At 51.3% G+C, this 17,443-nt stretch overlaps 1 protein-coding gene across 1 annotated transcript in view; it reads right to left on the bottom strand.

The window, feature by feature from the left end:
* The window catches only part of DNAH1 (dynein axonemal heavy chain 1), a 57,351-nt gene that overhangs the window by 14,705 nt on the left and 25,203 nt on the right, over window positions 1-17,443 (bottom strand). Inside the window, exons 15-33 of the mRNA XM_072127938.1 lie at window positions 9,153-9,272; window positions 8,953-9,035; window positions 8,730-8,871; window positions 8,413-8,568; window positions 8,110-8,308; window positions 7,613-7,866; window positions 7,326-7,538; window positions 6,937-7,101; window positions 6,706-6,827; window positions 6,370-6,475; window positions 6,033-6,212; window positions 5,806-5,946; window positions 5,508-5,671; window positions 5,292-5,405; window positions 5,024-5,212; window positions 4,833-4,938; window positions 4,591-4,704; window positions 4,359-4,508; window positions 3,912-3,998 (exon numbers count right to left, since the gene is read on the bottom strand). Coding sequence (XP_071984039.1) covers window positions 3,912-3,998; window positions 4,359-4,508; window positions 4,591-4,704; window positions 4,833-4,938; window positions 5,024-5,212; window positions 5,292-5,405; window positions 5,508-5,671; window positions 5,806-5,946; window positions 6,033-6,212; window positions 6,370-6,475; window positions 6,706-6,827; window positions 6,937-7,101; window positions 7,326-7,538; window positions 7,613-7,866; window positions 8,110-8,308; window positions 8,413-8,568; window positions 8,730-8,871; window positions 8,953-9,035; window positions 9,153-9,272 — 2,805 coding nt within the window. The remainder of the gene's footprint in view (window positions 1-3,911; window positions 3,999-4,358; window positions 4,509-4,590; window positions 4,705-4,832; window positions 4,939-5,023; window positions 5,213-5,291; window positions 5,406-5,507; window positions 5,672-5,805; window positions 5,947-6,032; window positions 6,213-6,369; window positions 6,476-6,705; window positions 6,828-6,936; window positions 7,102-7,325; window positions 7,539-7,612; window positions 7,867-8,109; window positions 8,309-8,412; window positions 8,569-8,729; window positions 8,872-8,952; window positions 9,036-9,152; window positions 9,273-17,443) is intronic.

Consider the following 17,443-nt stretch of genomic DNA (forward strand, 5'->3'; position numbering starts at 1 on the left):
GAGTGCAGGTTATGGCAATCTACATGGATCAGGACATCACAGGCTGCCATAACCCCCAGCATCCTGCAGACCATCTCACCCTGTGCTACAGGAAGAGTCAGGCTGAGTGCAGGTTATGGCAATCTACATGGATCAGGACATCACAGGCTGCCATAACCCCCTGCATCCTGCAGACCATCTCACCCTGTGCTACAGGAAGAGTCAGGCTGAGTGCAGGTTATGGCAGTCTATATGGATCAGGCCATCACAGGCTGCCATAACCCCCAGCATCCTGCAGAGCATCTCACCCTGTGCTACAGGAAGAGTCACGCTGAGTGCAGGTTATGGCAGTCTATATGGATCAGGCCATCACAGGCTGCCATAACCCCCTGCATCCTGCAGAGCATCTCACACTGTGCTACAGGAAGAGTCACGCTGAGTGCAGGTTATGGCAGTCTTCATGGATCAGGCCATCACAGGCTGCCATAACCCCCAGCATCCTGCAGAGCATCTCACCCTGTGCTACAGGAAGAGTCACGCTGAGTGCAGGTTATGGCAGTCTACTTGGATCAGGCCATCACAGGCTGCCATAACCCCCTGCATCCTGCAGACCATCTCACCCTGTGATATTCTGTGCTACAGGAAGAGTCACGCTGAGTGCAGGTTATGGCAGTCTACATGGATCAGGCCATCACAGGCTGCCATAACCCCCAGCATCCTGCAGAGCATCTCACCCTGTGCTACAGGAAGAGTCAGGCTGAGTGCAGGTTATGGCAGTCTACATGGATCGGGCCATCACAGGCTGCCATAACCCCCTGCATCCTGCAGAGCATCTCACCCTGTGCTACAGGAAGAGTCAGGCTGAGTGCAGGTTATGGCAGTCTACATGGATCAGGCCATCACAGGCTGCCATAACCCCCAGCATCCTGCAGAGCATCTCACCCTGTGCTACAGGAAGAGTCAGGCTGAGTGCAGGTTATGGCAGTCTACATGGATCAGGCCATCACAGGCTGCCATAACCCCCAGCATCCTGCAGAGCATCTCACCCTGTGCTACAGGAAGAGTCACGCTGAGTGCAGGTTATGGCAGTCTACATGGATCAGGCCATCACAGGCTGCCATAACCCCCAGCATCCTGCAGACCATCTCACCCTGTGCTACAGGAAGAGTCAGGCTGAGTGCAGGTTATGGCAGTCTACATGGATCAGGCCATCACAGGCTGCCATAACCCCCAGCATCCTGCAGACCATCTCACCCTGTGCTACAGGAAGAGTCAGGCTGAGTGCAGGTTATGGCAGTCTACATGGATCAGGCCATCACATGCTGCCATAACCCCCAGCATCCTGCAGAGCATCTCACCCTGTGCTACAGGAAGAGTCACGCTGAGTGCAGGTTATGGCAGTCTACATGGATCAGGCCATCACAGGCTGCCATATCCCCCAGCATCCTGCAGAGCATCTCACCCTGTGCTACAGGAAGAGTCAGGCTGAGTGCAGGTTATGGCAGTCTACATGGATCAGGCCATCACAGGCTGCCATAACCCCCAGCATCCTGCAGAGCATCTCACCCTGTGCTACAGGAAGAGTCAGGCTGAGTGCAGGTTATGGCAGTCTACATGGATCAGGCCATCACAGGCTGCCATAACCCCCTGCATCCTGCAGAGCATCTCACACTGTGATATTCTGTGCTACAGGAAGAGTCAGGCTGAGTGCAGGTTATGGCAGTCTACATGGATCAGGCCATCACAGGCTGCCATAACCCCCTGCATCCTGCAGAGCATCTCACCCTGTGCTACAGGAAGAGTCACGCTGAGTGCAGGTTATGGCAGTCTACATGGATCGGGCCATCACAGGCTGCCATAACCCCCTGCATCCTGCAGAGCATCTCACCCTGTGCTACAGGAAGAGTCACGCTGAGTGCAGGTTATGGCAGTCTACATGGATCAGGCCATCACAGGCTGCCATAACCCCCAGCATCCTGCAGACCATCTCACCCTGTGCTACAGGAAGAGTCACGCTGAGTGCAGGTTATGGCAGTCTACATGGATCAGGCCATCACATGCTGCCATAACCCCCAGCATCCTGCAGAGCATCTCACCCTGTGCTACAGGAAGAGTCACGCTGAGTGCAGGTTATGGCAGTCTACATGGATCAGGCCATCACAGGCTGCCATAACCCCCAGCATCCTGCAGAGCATCTCACCCTGTGCTACAGGAAGAGTCAGGCTGAGTACAGGTTATGGCAGTCTACATGGATCAGGACATCACAGGCTGCCATAACCCCCAGCATCCTGCAGACCATCTCACCCTGTGCTACAGGAAGAGTCAGGCTGAGTGCAGGTTATGGCAGTCTACATGGATCGGGCCATCACAGGCTGCCATAACCCCCAGCATCCTGCAGACCATCTCACCCTGTGCTACAGGAAGAGTCACGCTGAGTGCAGGTTATGGCAGTCTACATGGATCAGGCCATCACAGGCTGCCATAACCCCCAGCATCCTGCAGAGCATCTCACCCTGTGCTACAGGAAGAGTCACGCTGAGTGCAGGTTATGGCAGTCTACATGGATCAGGCCATCACAGGCTGCCATAACCCCCTGCATCCTGCAGACCATCTCACCCTGTGCTACAGGAAGAGTCACGCTGAGTGCAGGTTATGGCAGTCTACATGGATCGGGCCATCACAGGCTGCCATAACCCCCAGCATCCTGCAGACCATCTCACCCTGTGCTACAGGAAGAGTCACGCTGAGTGCAGGTTATGGCAGTCTACATGGATCAGGCCATCACAGGCTGCCATAACCCCCAGCATCCTGCAGAGCATCTCACCCTGTGCTACAGGAAGAGTCACGCTGAGTGCAGGTTATGGCAGTCTACATGGATCAGGCCATCACAGGCTGCCATAACCCCCTGCATCCTGCAGACCATCTCACCCTGTGCTACAGGAAGAGTCACGCTGAGTGCAGGTTATGGCAGTCTATATGGATCAGGCCATCACAGGCTGCCATATCCCCCTGCATCCTGCAGAGCATCTCACCCTGTGCTACAGGAAGAGTCAGGCTGAGTGCAGGTTATGGCAGTCTACATGGATCAGGCCATCACAGGCTGCCATAACCCCCAGCATCCTGCAGACCATCTCACCCTGTGCTACAGGAAGAGTCAGGCAGAGTGCAGGTTATGGCAGTCTATATGGATCAGGCCATCACAGGCTGCCATATCCCCCAGCATCCTGCAGACCATCTCACCCTGTGCTACAGAAAGAGTCACGCTGAGTGCAGGTTATGGCAGTCTACATGGATCAGGACATCACAGGCTGCCATAACCCCCAGCATCCTGCAGACCATCTCACCCTGTGCTACAGGAAGAGTCACGCTGAGTGCAGGTTATGGCAATCTACATGGATCAGGACATCACAGGCTGCCATAACCCCCTGCATCCTGCAGACCATCTCACCCTGTGCTACAGGAAGAGTCACGCTGAGTGCAGGTTATGGCAGTCTACATGGATCAGGACATCACAGGCTGCCATAACCCCCAGCATCCTGCAGACCATCTCACCCTGTGCTACAGGAAGAGTCACGCTGAGTGCAGGTTATGGCAATCTACATGGATCAGGCCATCACAGGCTGCCATAACCCCCAGCATCCTGCAGACCATCTCACCTTGTGCTACAGGAAGAGTCAGGCTGAGTGCAGGTTATGGCAGTCTACATGGATCAGGCCATCACAGGCTGCCATATCCCCCAGCATCCTGCAGACCATCTCACCCTGTGCTACAGGAAGAGTCACGCTGAGTGCAGGTTATGGCAGTCTACATGGATCAGGCCATCACAGGCTGCCATATCCCCCAGCATCCTGCAGACCATCTCACACTGTGATATTTTTTGCAGAAAAAAAAATCAAGTGCACGTGGCTCAAACATAATAATTACAGCGTCACCTCATTCATGGTCGGATTCTCTCGTTTCAGGTTTCCGGCAGCAGAAATGACGGTTTTTACGGCTCTCATCCCAAAATCGTAGTGATCCTGCAAGAGAGCGAGTCTGCGGTCAATATGAGCAGGAAGATAGAGAAAAGATGGAAATAGACAAACTTTCACGACATTTACTTGCTGTCAGTGAATGGAAATGCGTTCAAAGGCTACAACACTGCCCAGACCGGATACATCTGACAGCTGAGGGTTTGCATCACAGAACCTGGAATTTGCAACAATCTGTTAGCAGAAAGGAGTCTATGGCATTGATCAGACTACACAGAATTGTAGCAAACCCTCAGCTGTGAGAAGTAGGAGATTTGTTTCCTGCAAAGAACAAAGTTTTCATTCACTAAAGCAAGCAGAGATCTGAACGAGTGTATTAGAAACTCGTACAACAGGGTAATAGGTCACCTGGGAACTCAGCTGTTCAGACGAAAGCTTGAAGGTTGTCGTAATCTTCTTCGCTAGGATCTTGGCGTTGTTAAATCCGAATGAATACAATGAGATCTCAGCAATCATGGCGTAATCTGGCACCATCATCGCCACGGGACGGAATAGGGCCTAGAGGGAAGGCAGACAGATGATAACAGCTTCCATAGACAGAGGCATCCCATAGACCCCGGAGGGAAGAGCGTGGCGCCACCTTCAGGTTATCCGGTAATTCTGTACGACCGGCATAGCCAGGATTCATGGTGATGAAAACAGCGCAGGTAGCGACCAGCGGGATCTCCACACCCTCAAACATGAAGCGCTCCACCTGGATGAGGAAAGCATGAGGTGAATGCAGAGTCCCTGATCTGAGCAGTGGCCTGCAGCCTGGGCATGCTGGGAGTTGTAGTTTAGCCACAGGTTGGAGACCACGTCTGAGGTTCTGGAGACTCTTACTCGTTGCTGCTGAGCCTTCTGGATTGTGGTAATTTGTTGGGCGACCACAGAAAGAACCTCGATATCGATTCGGTTGAATTCATCAAAACAGGCCCAGGCTCCAGAGCTGCAGGCGGACAGGAGAAGGTTGGCATGCACAGGGTAAGGCTGGTACAATGAGACCCCCTGCTCCCGTGTAACACAAGACACACCTGGCTAATCCCTTGAAGAACTTGCCCATGGCCATGAAGTCCAGCTGGTCGGAGCAGTTGAACACAACGGTTTGGATTGCGAGGGCTTTACCCAGATCCTTTGTGGTCTCCGTCTTCCCTGTTCCAGCGGGTCCAGCAGGGGCACCCCCAAACTTTAAATGTAGGGCCCCTGTGAGTGTCAGGTAGCACCTACAATGACAACGGGACAGCGGATTATTGTTCTGCCCTTGGGTAGTAGGATCTCCTCTGTACTACAAGGTGCATGTACCTATCAGTCAGCGGTGTTATGACCAGGCGCCCCGTGTTTCCAAGATATTCATAGCCGTAAAGGAATTCGGCATTGACGGCTCTTACATAGAGGTCATCCCGGCTCCAGTAATACCTGCAAGATAATAGAGAGAGCATTGGGGAAGTTTCCACGCTATTATACTGATCCAAGACCCTGGACAGAGCAAGTAACAAGATTTCTAGTGTGTGTCCCTACCGGAGCTGGGATATCCACTCAAAGTCATTGACGCCATTGACGTTCTCCTCAATCAGTCGAGCGGCGACATCTTTGGCATGGACCTCAATCACAATGAGGGCCGAGAGGATGGAGCGCTGCATGCGAGACAGCTTACCCCGGACCAGAGCCACGAGGTCACTGAGCTGCAGGGAGAGACCATCATTAATGACCATCCTGTCACCGGAGGAATGTAAAATGCCCCTGGTTCAGGTCATAGATGGATGTATATTCCCCGATATATCAGTGTGCATGGGACCAGTGTGAGGCCACCACTAACCTGAGCCTCCAGCTGTGGGAAGAGCCTATTGGACAGATCTCCAGCCTCCAGAGCCTCAGACACTTCCTTGGTCCAAAATGTCTGACACCCGGCTATGGTGACCTGACCTGGCCAGTTCATCACCCATTCTGAGCGAGGAGTCTGGAAATAAGATGCTGAGAATTAGCTGTGGTCACCATGGAGGACCAGAAGACAAGGAGGACCAGAGGAGCCCCTGCAGGTTATACCTCAGGATAAACCTTTATAGACCTCTCTATGTAATCCCGCACGCTGGCCTTCATCACCTTCTCCACCTCCAGTAACCAGTCCTCCACATTGCCTGTTGGGTAGATGGCTCTGGAGAGCTGCACCTCCTCTCCCTCAGCGGAGTACATGTGGGTGATCTGGAGATCGGGCTGGAACAATAGCTGGAAGAAGAAGTGAGGAGGTGAGGAGACGTCTGCCACAACACAAGCCATTTCCATCATGTAGGAACCCAAACATTACTGATCATATCCAGCTACTATGTGCTCCACAAAGTGACAATCACTGCAAAATAATCAGATTGTAGATCCTTGGTCTCACCCGGGCAATATTCTCAAAGCACTTGCGTAAGTGCGGCTGCACGGCGGTGGGATCCTTAGTTTGGGACAAGATCTCCAGCAGTTCATCATCAGAAAGGAAGTAGAACCTAAAGGAGGCAAAGATGTCAGCGTCACCGAGGACTTGGCCTAATACATCTATTCATCATATCTCTGGTGGTGCTCAGACCCTCACCGCAGTCCTCAACCTCTAAACATGGATACATGCCTGATCCTCAGACCCTCTGCAAGAGGCTCAGTATAATACCATGTATTCAGCCTGATGCTTAGTGTAATACCCAGGCTTGTAATCGGACCCTCACCACTTGTAGCTTCTTACCTGGGGAACGCTCCCCTCTTGGTCTCCAGGTATTCACTGAGTCCTTTCTGCACCAATTCCAGCAGCTTGTTGCATTCTCTCAGACTTTCCAGGAGACGAGGATCTGGGCACAAGGAAATGACCTGGCAGAAAGAAGAGTCTCGGCTCATGTCTCCAGAGATGTCTACACACAATCTCTCACACCTTACCAGCCCATGGCTCATATGGAGATGCTCCAGCTCCCCCTCATACCTGTTTATTCTCCTCGGCATTGCGCATGATCTTCCTCCAGGTCCTCTCCATGGTCTGATAACGCTTACTCTCCACCGGCAGCTGTCTGTTGATGTCGTCAGAGCTGAATATTGGTTCTAGATAGAGCCAGGAGCGCTGGCAGGTGAGCCACTCCTCCAAGACATCCTGAGGGGAGCAGAAAGGGGATATTGGGAATCAGGATGGGATATGAGGATGTCATCAGGCCCGGGCCAAGAAAACTTGGAAAACTCAGATCATGGTGAGGTCCTTCTGTGTTTAAGATTCCACCACAATCTTCAGAAGCCACTGGGGAGCAGATAAGTAAATTGTGTGTATGTACTATAAGTAATCTGCCTCATAGTCGGGCCCATTGGAGCCTCATACGTCACCTGGGTCAGGCGGAGTTTGCTCTCCCAGGTGCTGATGCGCTCCTCGAAGGGCTTCTTGTAGGGAGAGAAGGACATGCTCTGGGTCATAACAATGTGGTCATCTAACAACTGAGAGGCTTCTTCTGGGCTCTTCAGGATAAACGTCCCGGTCTCTTTGTAGGGCAGGATATTGAAGAGTACAGAAGACCATTCACCCTCCATCTTGTCCAGAGCCTGAAAAAGAAGTTGTGTTACACGATCATCGATGCACAGAGGAGAGTGACGTCAGCACAGGGAGATCCCATCACCTGCTCGATGGAGAATTCCTTCCCTGCAATCTCCGCCACTTTAGCGATGCTCTCGATGTGGTCCTGGAGCTTCATCTCCAGGCAGCGGGTGAAGGTCAAGTTGGACTTGGGTTTGACGTTAATCTTTATCTGCTCGGATAATATCTCCCAGTGCCGATTCCTCATCCCGGGGTTCCTCAGGCCTTGTATTAAGGGGATGTAGGGCTTAAACTCTTCAATGCGCCCTTTGATGTCCTGGGCCACCTCCTGGCACGCTGCAGACGGAAGGAAGAAAGAAAGAAAGGTGTCACGACAGAAGATGCCTACAGAACCATGGAAAGTCACACCCTGGGGCCAATGGGAATGCAGATATGTAGCGCTGATTTTTGATCACATTCTTTCTCCGGGTAACAGAAGCGAGAGGCAATGGGAATTCCACCACCCTGCAACTTTTACAACAAGCAAAAGGATATTAGATAAAGCAGCTCCACAGGTGGAGATCCGCTCTGTGAACCCACCTGGGATGTCTCGGAAATGTTTGACACACTTGTGCATGTTTTTGTAAGCCTCCATCACGTTCTTTTCCAGCTGCTCGGCATCAATGGTGGAAAGGGGGTCATTCATCCAGCTCTCGTACCATCGCATCCAGTCAGAGACGGTGGTCCACAGGTCCCGGAAAGGCTGGAATTCCTTCACCAGTCTCAAGAGCTTGTCATACTGTCCGACATGGAAGAAAGATTGTGGACATAGAGATCATATGGCGGTCGCCCTCCTATGGGTGGAGCTTACAATTTAAGATGATAATGAGAGGTGACACTTACATTGGTGACTGGGAGGCCAAAGAGCCGCTCCCTGGTGTTGTAGAGCTGCGCCAGCTGCTGAGACTCTTTCAGCTGCTTGTGAACCCTTCGCACCTCGTTGGCGATTTCGTGAGCGCGATTTATTTCGACGTGGGTGGAGAAGCCAGCGACAACCATCTAGGGATAATATCAAGAAGAAATTAGTCTAAAAATGTTATAACATATACAGAATACACCATGAGATGAGCAAAAAGATCTCCCATCATCCCAACATGACGGGGTCAGCAGCAGCTCGTTGTAGGGAGCAGATCAACCCAAATCTTAGGTGATATACTGACCTGCAAGGTGTCCAGTTTCTCCAGGAAATTGTTCTGATCCATAACCTGGATCTTCCGGAACCTCTCCTCGTCCTCCAGGTGCTGCTCCCGGATGGTTTCCATGGTTGTCAATATCTTATGGGGCCAGGCAATGATGGACCACCTACCCATGGAGGAATAAGGGGACGTCCAATGAGATCCTTTGTTTGCAAGAGAGAGAGATTGTATGGACTTGTGCACTCACTTGGCATTGAAGTCGTCCTGGGACAAGCTGTAGAGGAAGTCATCCATGACCTCGTAGTCACCCACTACTTTGGCTATTTGTTCCTAAAATGAGAAAACGAGTGAATGGGGCAGGGAAGACGCGGTGCACGGGTGGAGTTTGGGTGGGGCGCTGTATGGTGCAGGGGCTCCATATCATACACATAGGAGGAGGCGTCTCACCTCCAGAGACTTCATCTGCTCTGGGATCCCCTTCATCCACTCCCGCAGCTCAGTCAGCTCTTCCACACTATTCGGCTTCTCATACAGTTTGCGACTAATGACCCGGAACTGCTCAGAAATCTGGAAAAAGCCATAGCAAAAGTGAGAAGACGACTATGGAGGCACAGAGATGAGGCATCCTGAGAGCTAACAGCAGAGTGTGCACCATACAAAAGGAACATAGAGAGATGAGGCATCCTGAGAGCTAACAGCAGAGTGTGCACCATACAGGAGGAACATAGAGAGATGAGGCATCCTGAGAGCTAACAGCAGAGTGTGCACCATACAGGAGGAACATAGAGAGACGAGGCATCCTGAGAGCTAACAGCAGAGTGTGCACCATACAGGAGGAACATAGAGAGATGAGGCATCCTGAGAGCTAACAGCAGAGTGTGCACCATACAGGAGGAACATAGAGAGATGAGGCATCCCGAGAGCTAACAGCAGAGTGTGCAACATACAGGAGGAACATAGAGAGATGAGGCATCCTGAGAGCTAACAGCAGAGTGTGCACCATACAGGAGGAACATAGAGAGATGAGGCATCCTGAGAGCTAACAGCAGAGTGTGCACCATACAGGAGGAACATAGAGAGATGAGGCATCCTGAGAGCTAACAGCAGAGTGTGCACCATACAGGAGGAACATAGAGAGATGAGGCATCCTGAGAGCTAACAGCAGAGTGTGCACCATACAGGAGGAACATAGAGAGATGAGGCATCCCGAGAGCTAACAGCAGAGTGTGCACCATACAGGAGGAACATAGAGAGATGAGGCATCCGGAGAGCTAACAGCAGAGTGTGCAACATACAGGAGGAACATAGAGAGATGAGGCATCCTGAGAGCTAACAGCAGAGTGTGCAACATACAGGAGGAACATAGAGAGATGAGGCATCCTGAGAGCTAACAGCAGAGTGTGCAACATACAGGAGGAACATAGAGAGATGAGGCATCCTGAAAGCTTACAGCAGAGTGTGCACCATACAGGAGGAACATAGAGAGATGAGGCATCCTATGAGATAACAGCAGAGTGTGCACCATGCAAGAGGAACATAGAGAGATGAGGCATCCTGAGAGCTAACAGCAGAGTGTGCACCATGCAGGAGGAACATAGAGAGATGAGGCATCCTGAGAGCTAACAGAAGAGTGTGCACCATACAGGAGGAACATAGAGAGATGAGGCATCCCGAGAGCTAACAGCAGAGTGTGCACCATACAGGAGGAACATAGAGAGATGAGGCATCCCGAGAGCTAACAGCAGAGTGTGCACCATACAGGAGGAACATAGAGAGATGAGGCATCCCGAGAGCTAACAGCAGAGTGTGCACCATACAGGAGGAACATAGAGAGATGAGGCATCCGGAGAGCTAACAGCAGAGTGTGCACCATACAGGAGGAACATAGAGAGATGAGGCATCCTGAGAGCTAACAGCAGAGTGTGCAACATACAGGAGGAACATAGAGAGATGAGGCATCCTGAGAGCTAACAGCAGAGTGTGCAACATACAGGAGGAACATAGAGAGATGAGGCATCCTGAAAGCTTACAGCAGAGTGTGCACCATACAGGAGGAACATAGAGAGATGAGGCATCCTGAGAGCTAACAGCAGAGTGTGCACCATGCAGGAGGAACATAGAGAGATGAGGCATCCTGAGAGCTAACAGCAGAGTGTGCACCATGCAGGAGGAACATAGAGAGATGAGGCATCCTGAGAGCTAACAGAAGAGTGTGCACCATACAGGAGGAACATAGAGAGATGAGGCATCCCGAGAGCTAACAGCAGAGTGTGCACCATACAGGAGGAACATAGAGAGATGAGGCATCCTGAGAGCTAACAGCAGAGTGTGCACCATACAGGAGGAACATAGAGAGATGAGGCATGCTGAGAGCTAACAGCAGAGTGTGCACCATGCAGGAGGAACATAGAGAGATGAGGCATCCTGAGAGCTAACAGCAGAGTGTGCACCATGCAGGAGGAACATAGAGAGATGAGGCATCCTGAGAGCTAACAGCAGAGTGTGCACCATGCAGGAGGAACATAGAGAGATGAGGCATCCTGAGAGCTACCAGAAGAGTGTGCACCATACAGGAGGAACATAGAGAGATGAGGCATCCTGAGAGCTAACAGCAGAGTGTGCACCATGCAGGAGGAACATAGAGAGATGAGGCATCCCGAGAGCTAACAGCAGAGTGTGCACCATACAGGAGGAACATAGAGAGATGAGGCATCCCGAGAGCTAACAGCAGAGTGTGCACCATACAGGAGGAACATAGAGAGATGAGGCATCCTGAGAGCTAACAGCAGAGTGTGCACCATACAGGAGGAACATAGAGAGATGAGGCATCCTGAGAGCTAACAGAAGAGTGTGCACCATACAGGAGGAACATAGAGAGATGAGGCATCCCGAGAGCTAACAGCAGAGTGTGCACCATACAGGAGGAACATAGAGAGATGAGGCATCCTGAGAGCTAACAGCAGAGTGTGCAACATACAGGAGGAACATAGAGAGATGAGGCATCCTGAAAGCTTACAGCAGAGTGTGCACCATACAGGAGGAACATAGAGAGATGAGGCATCCTATGAGATAACAGCAGAGTGTGCACCATGCAGGAGGAACATAGAGAGATGAGGCATCCTGAGAGCTAACAGCAGAGTGTGCACCATGCAGGAGGAACATAGAGAGATGAGGCATCCTGAGAGCTAACAGAAGAGTGTGCACCATACAGGAGGAACATAGAGAGATGAGGCATCCCGAGAGCTAACAGCAGAGTGTGCAACATACAGGAGGAACATAGAGAGATGAGGCATCCTGAGAGCTAACAGCAGAGTGTGCAACATACAGGAGGAACATAGAGAGATGAGGCATCCTGAAAGCTTACAGCAGAGTGTGCACCATACAGGAGGAACATAGAGAGATGAGGCATCCTATGAGATAACAGCAGAGTGTGCACCATGCAGGAGGAACATAGAGAGATGAGGCATCCTGAGAGCTAACAGCAGAGTGTGCACCATGCAGGAGGAACATAGAGAGATGAGGCATCCTGAGAGCTAACAGAAGAGTGTGCACCATACAGGAGGAACATAGAGAGATGAGGCATCCCGAGAGCTAACAGCAGAGTGTGCACCATACAGGAGGAACATAGAGAGATGAGGCATCCCGAGAGCTAACAGCAGAGTGTGCACCATACAGGAGGAACATAGAGAGATGAGGCATCCCGAGAGCTAACAGCAGAGTGTGCACCATACAGGAGGAACATAGAGAGATGAGGCATCCGGAGAGCTAACAGCAGAGTGTGCACCATACAGGAGGAACATAGAGAGATGAGGCATCCTGAGAGCTAACAGCAGAGTGTGCAACATACAGGAGGAACATAGAGAGATGAGGCATCCTGAGAGCTAACAGCAGAGTGTGCAACATACAGGAGGAACATAGAGAGATGAGGCATCCTGAAAGCTTACAGCAGAGTGTGCACCATACAGGAGGAACATAGAGAGATGAGGCATCCTGAGAGCTAACAGCAGAGTGTGCACCATGCAGGAGGAACATAGAGAGATGAGGCATCCTGAGAGCTAACAGCAGAGTGTGCACCATGCAGGAGGAACATAGAGAGATGAGGCATCCTGAGAGCTAACAGAAGAGTGTGCACCATACAGGAGGAACATAGAGAGATGAGGCATCCCGAGAGCTAACAGCAGAGTGTGCACCATACAGGAGGAACATAGAGAGATGAGGCATCCTGAGAGCTAACAGCAGAGTGTGCACCATACAGGAGGAACATAGAGAGATGAGGCATGCTGAGAGCTAACAGCAGAGTGTGCACCATGCAGGAGGAACATAGAGAGATGAGGCATCCTGAGAGCTAACAGAAGAGTGTGCACCATACAGGAGGAACATAGAGAGATGAGGCATCCTGAGAGCTAACAGCAGAGTGTGCACCATGCAGGAGGAACATAGAGAGATGAGGCATCCCGAGAGCTAACAGCAGAGTGTGCACCATACAGGAGGAACATAGAGAGATGAGGCATCCCGAGAGCTAACAGCAGAGTGTGCACCATACAGGAGGAACATAGAGAGATGAGGCATCCTGAGAGCTAACAGCAGAGTGTGCACCATACAGGAGGAACATAGAGAGATGAGGCATCCTGAGAGCTAACAGAAGAGTGTGCACCATACAGGAGGAACATAGAGAGATGAGGCATCCCGAGAGCTAACAGCAGAGTGTGCACCATACAGGAGGAACATAGAGAGATGAGGCATCCCGAGAGCTAACAGCAGAGTGTGCACCATACAGGAGGAACATAGAGAGATGAGGCATCCCGAGAGCTAACAGCAGAGTGTGCACCATACAGGAGGAACATAGAGAGATGAGGCATCCTGAGAGCTAACAGCAGAGTGTGCACCATACAGGAGGAACATAGAGAGATGAGGCATGCTGAGAGCTAACAGCAGAGTGTGCACCATGCAGGAGGAACATAGAGATGAGGCATCCTGAGAGCTAACAGCAGAGTGTGCACCATACAGGAGGAACATAGAGAGATGAGGTATCCTGAGAGCTAACAGCAGAGCGTGCACCATACAGGAGGAACATAGAGAGATGAGGCATCCCGAGAGCTAACAGCAGAGTGTGCACCATGCAGGAGGAACATAGAGAGATGAGGCATCCTGAGAGCTAACAGAAGAGTGTGCACCATACAGGAGGAACATAGAGAGATGAGGCATCCCGAGAGCTAACAGCAGAGTGTGCACCATACAGGAGGAACATAGAGAGATGAGGCATCCCGAGAGCTAACAGCAGAGTGTGCACCATACAGGAGGAACATAGAGAGATGAGGCATCCCGAGAGCTAACAGCAGAGTGTGCACCATACAGGAGGAACATAGAGAGATGAGGCATCCTGAGAGCTAACAGCAGAGTGTGCACCATACAGGAGGAACATAGAGAGATGAGGCATCCTGAAAGCTTACAGCAGAGTGTGCACCATACAGGAGGAACATAGAAAGATGAGGCATCCGGAGAGCTAACAGCAGAGTGTGCACCATACAGGAGGAACATAGAGAGATGAGGCATCCCGAGAGCACACAGCAGAGTGTGCACCATGCAGGAGGAACATAGAGAGATGAGGCATCCTGAGAGCTAACAGCAGAGTGTGCACCATACAGGAGGAACATAGAGAGATGAGGCATCATGAGAGCTAACAGCAGAGTGTGCACCATACAGGAGGAACATAGAGAGATGAGGCATCCTGAGAGCTAACAGAAGAGTGTGCACCATACAGGAGGAACATAGAGAGATGAGGCATGCTGAGAGCTAACAGCAGAGTGTGCACCATGCAGGAGGAACATAGAGAGATGAGGCATCCTGAGAGCTAACAGCAGAGTGTGCACCATACAGGAGGAACATAGAGAGATGAGGCATCCCGAGAGTTAACAGCAGAGTGTGCACCGTACAGGAGGAACATAGAGAGATGAGGCATCCCGAGAGCTAACAGCAGAGTGTGCACCATACAGGAGGAACATAGAGAGATGAGGCATCCTGAGAGCTAACAGCAGAGTGTGCACCATACAGGAGGAACATAGAGAGATGAGGCATCCTGAGAGCTAACAGCAGAGTGTGCACCATGCAGGAGGAACAGATAGAGATGAGGCAACCTGAGAGCTAACAGCAGAGTGTGCACCATACAGGAGGAACAGATAGAGATGAGGCATCCCGAGAGCTAACAGCAAAGTGTGCACCATACAGGAGGAACAGAGAGATGAGGCATCCTGAGAGCTAACAGCAGAGTGTGCACCATGCAGGAGGAACAGATAGAGATGAGGCAACCTGAGAGCTAACAGCAGAGTGTGCACCATACAGGAGGAACATAGAGAGATGAGGCATCCTGAGAGCTAACAGCAGAGTGTGCACCATACAGGAGGAACACAGAGAGATGAGGCATCCTGAGAGCTAACAGCAGAGTGTGCACCATACAGGAGGAACAGATAGAGATGAGGCATCCTGAGAGCTAACAGCAGAGTGTGCACCATACAGGAGGAACAGATAGAGATGAGGCATGCTGAGAACTAACAGCAGAGTGTGCACCATACAGGAGGAACATAGAGAGATGAGGCATCCCGAGAGCTAACAGCAGAGTGTGCACCATACAGGAGGAACATAGAGAGATGAGGCATCCTGAGAGCTAACAGCAGAGTGTGCACCATACAGGAGGAACACAGAGAGATGAGGCATCCTGAGAGCTAACAGCAGAGTGTGCACCATACAGGAGGAACACAGAGAGATGCGGCATCCTGAGAGCTAACAGCAGAGTGTGCACCATACAGGAGGAACAGATAGAGATGAGGCAACCTGAGAGCTAACAGCAGAGTGTGCACCATACAGGAGGAACATAGAGAGATGAGGCATCCTGAGAGCTAACAGCAGAGTGTGCACCATACAGGAGGAACACAGAGAGATGAGGCATCCTGAGAGCTAACAGCAGAGTGTGCACCATACAGGAGGAACAGATAGAGATGAGGCATCCTGAGAGCTAACAGCAGAGTGTGCACCATACAGGAGGAACAGATAGAGATGAGGCATGCTGAGAACTAACAGCAGAGTGTGCACCATACAGGAGGAACATAGAGAGATGAGGCATCCCGAGAGCTAACAGCAGAGTGTGCACCATACAGGAGGAACATAGAGAGATGAGGCATCCTGAGAGCTAACAGCAGAGTGTGCACCATACAGGAGGAACACAGAGAGATGAGGCATCCTGAGAGCTAACAGCAGAGTGTGCACCATACAGGAGGAACACAGAGAGATGAGGCATCCTGAGAGCTAACAGCAGAGTGTGCACCATACAGGAGGAACAGATAGAGATGAGGCAACCTGAGAGCTAACAGCAGAGTGTGCACCATACAGGAGGAACATAGAGAGATGAGGCATCCTGAGAGCTAACAGCAGAGTGTGCACCATACAGGAGGAACACAGAGAGATGAGGCATCCTGAGAGCTAACAGCAGAGTGTGCACCATACAGGAGGAACAGATAGAGATGAGGCATGCTGAGAGCTAACAGCAGAGTGTGCACCATACAGGAGGAACATAGAGAGATGAGGCATCCTGAGAGCTAACAGCAGAGTGTGCACCATACAGGAGGAACAGATAGAGATGAGGCATGCTGAGAACTAACAGCAGAGTGTGCACCATACAGGAGGAACATAGAGAGATGAGGCATCCCGAGAGCTAACAGCAGAGTGTGCACCATACAGGAGGAACACAGAGAGATGAGGCATCCTGAGAGCTAACAGCAGAGTGTGCACCATACAGGAGGAACAGATAGAGATGAGGCATGCTGAGAGCTAACAGCAGAGTGTGCACCATACAGGAGGAACATAGAGAGATGAGGCATCCTGAGAGCTAACAGCAGAGTGTGCACCATACAGGAGGAACAGATAGAGATGAGGCATGCTGAGAACTAACAGCAGAGTGTGCACCATACAGGAGGAACATAGAGAGATGAGGCATCCCGAGAGCTAACAGCAGAGTGTGCACCATGCAGGAGGAACATAGAGAGATGAGGCATCCTGAGAGCTAACAGCAGAGTGTGCACCATACAGGAGGAACATAGAGAGATGAGGCATCCTGAGAGCTAACAGCAGAGTGTGCACCATATAGGAGGAACATAGAGAGATGAGGCATCCTGAGAGCTAACAGCAGAGTGTGCACCATACAGGAGGAACATAGAGAGATGAGGCATCCTGAGAGCTAACAGCAGAGTGTGCACCATACAGGAGGAACATAGAGAGATGAGGCATCCTGAGAGCTAACAGCAGAGTGTGCACCATACAGGAGGAACATAGAGAGATGAGGCATCCTGAGAGCTAACAGCAGAGTGTGCACCATGCAGGAGGAACATAGAGAGATGAGGCATCCTGAGAGCTAACAGCAGAGTGTGCACCATACAGGAGGAACATAGAGAGATGAGGCATCCTGAGAGCTAACAGCAGAGTGTGCACCATGCAGGAGGAACATAGAGAGATGAGGCATCCTGAGAGCTAACAGCAGAGCGTGCACCATACAGGAGGAACAGATAGAGATGAGGCATCCTGAGAGCTAACAGCAGAGTGTGCACCATACAGGAGGAACATAGAGAGATGAGGCATCCCGAGAGCTAACAGCAGAGTGTGCACCATACAGGAGGAACAGATAGAGATGAGGCATCCTGAGAGCTAACAGCAGAGTGTGCACCATGCAGGAGGAACATAGAGAGATGAGG

The sequence above is a fragment of the Engystomops pustulosus genome, chromosome 10 (genome assembly GCF_040894005.1).
Source record: "Engystomops pustulosus chromosome 10, aEngPut4.maternal, whole genome shotgun sequence".
Lineage (NCBI taxonomy): Eukaryota > Metazoa > Chordata > Amphibia > Anura > Leptodactylidae > Engystomops > Engystomops pustulosus.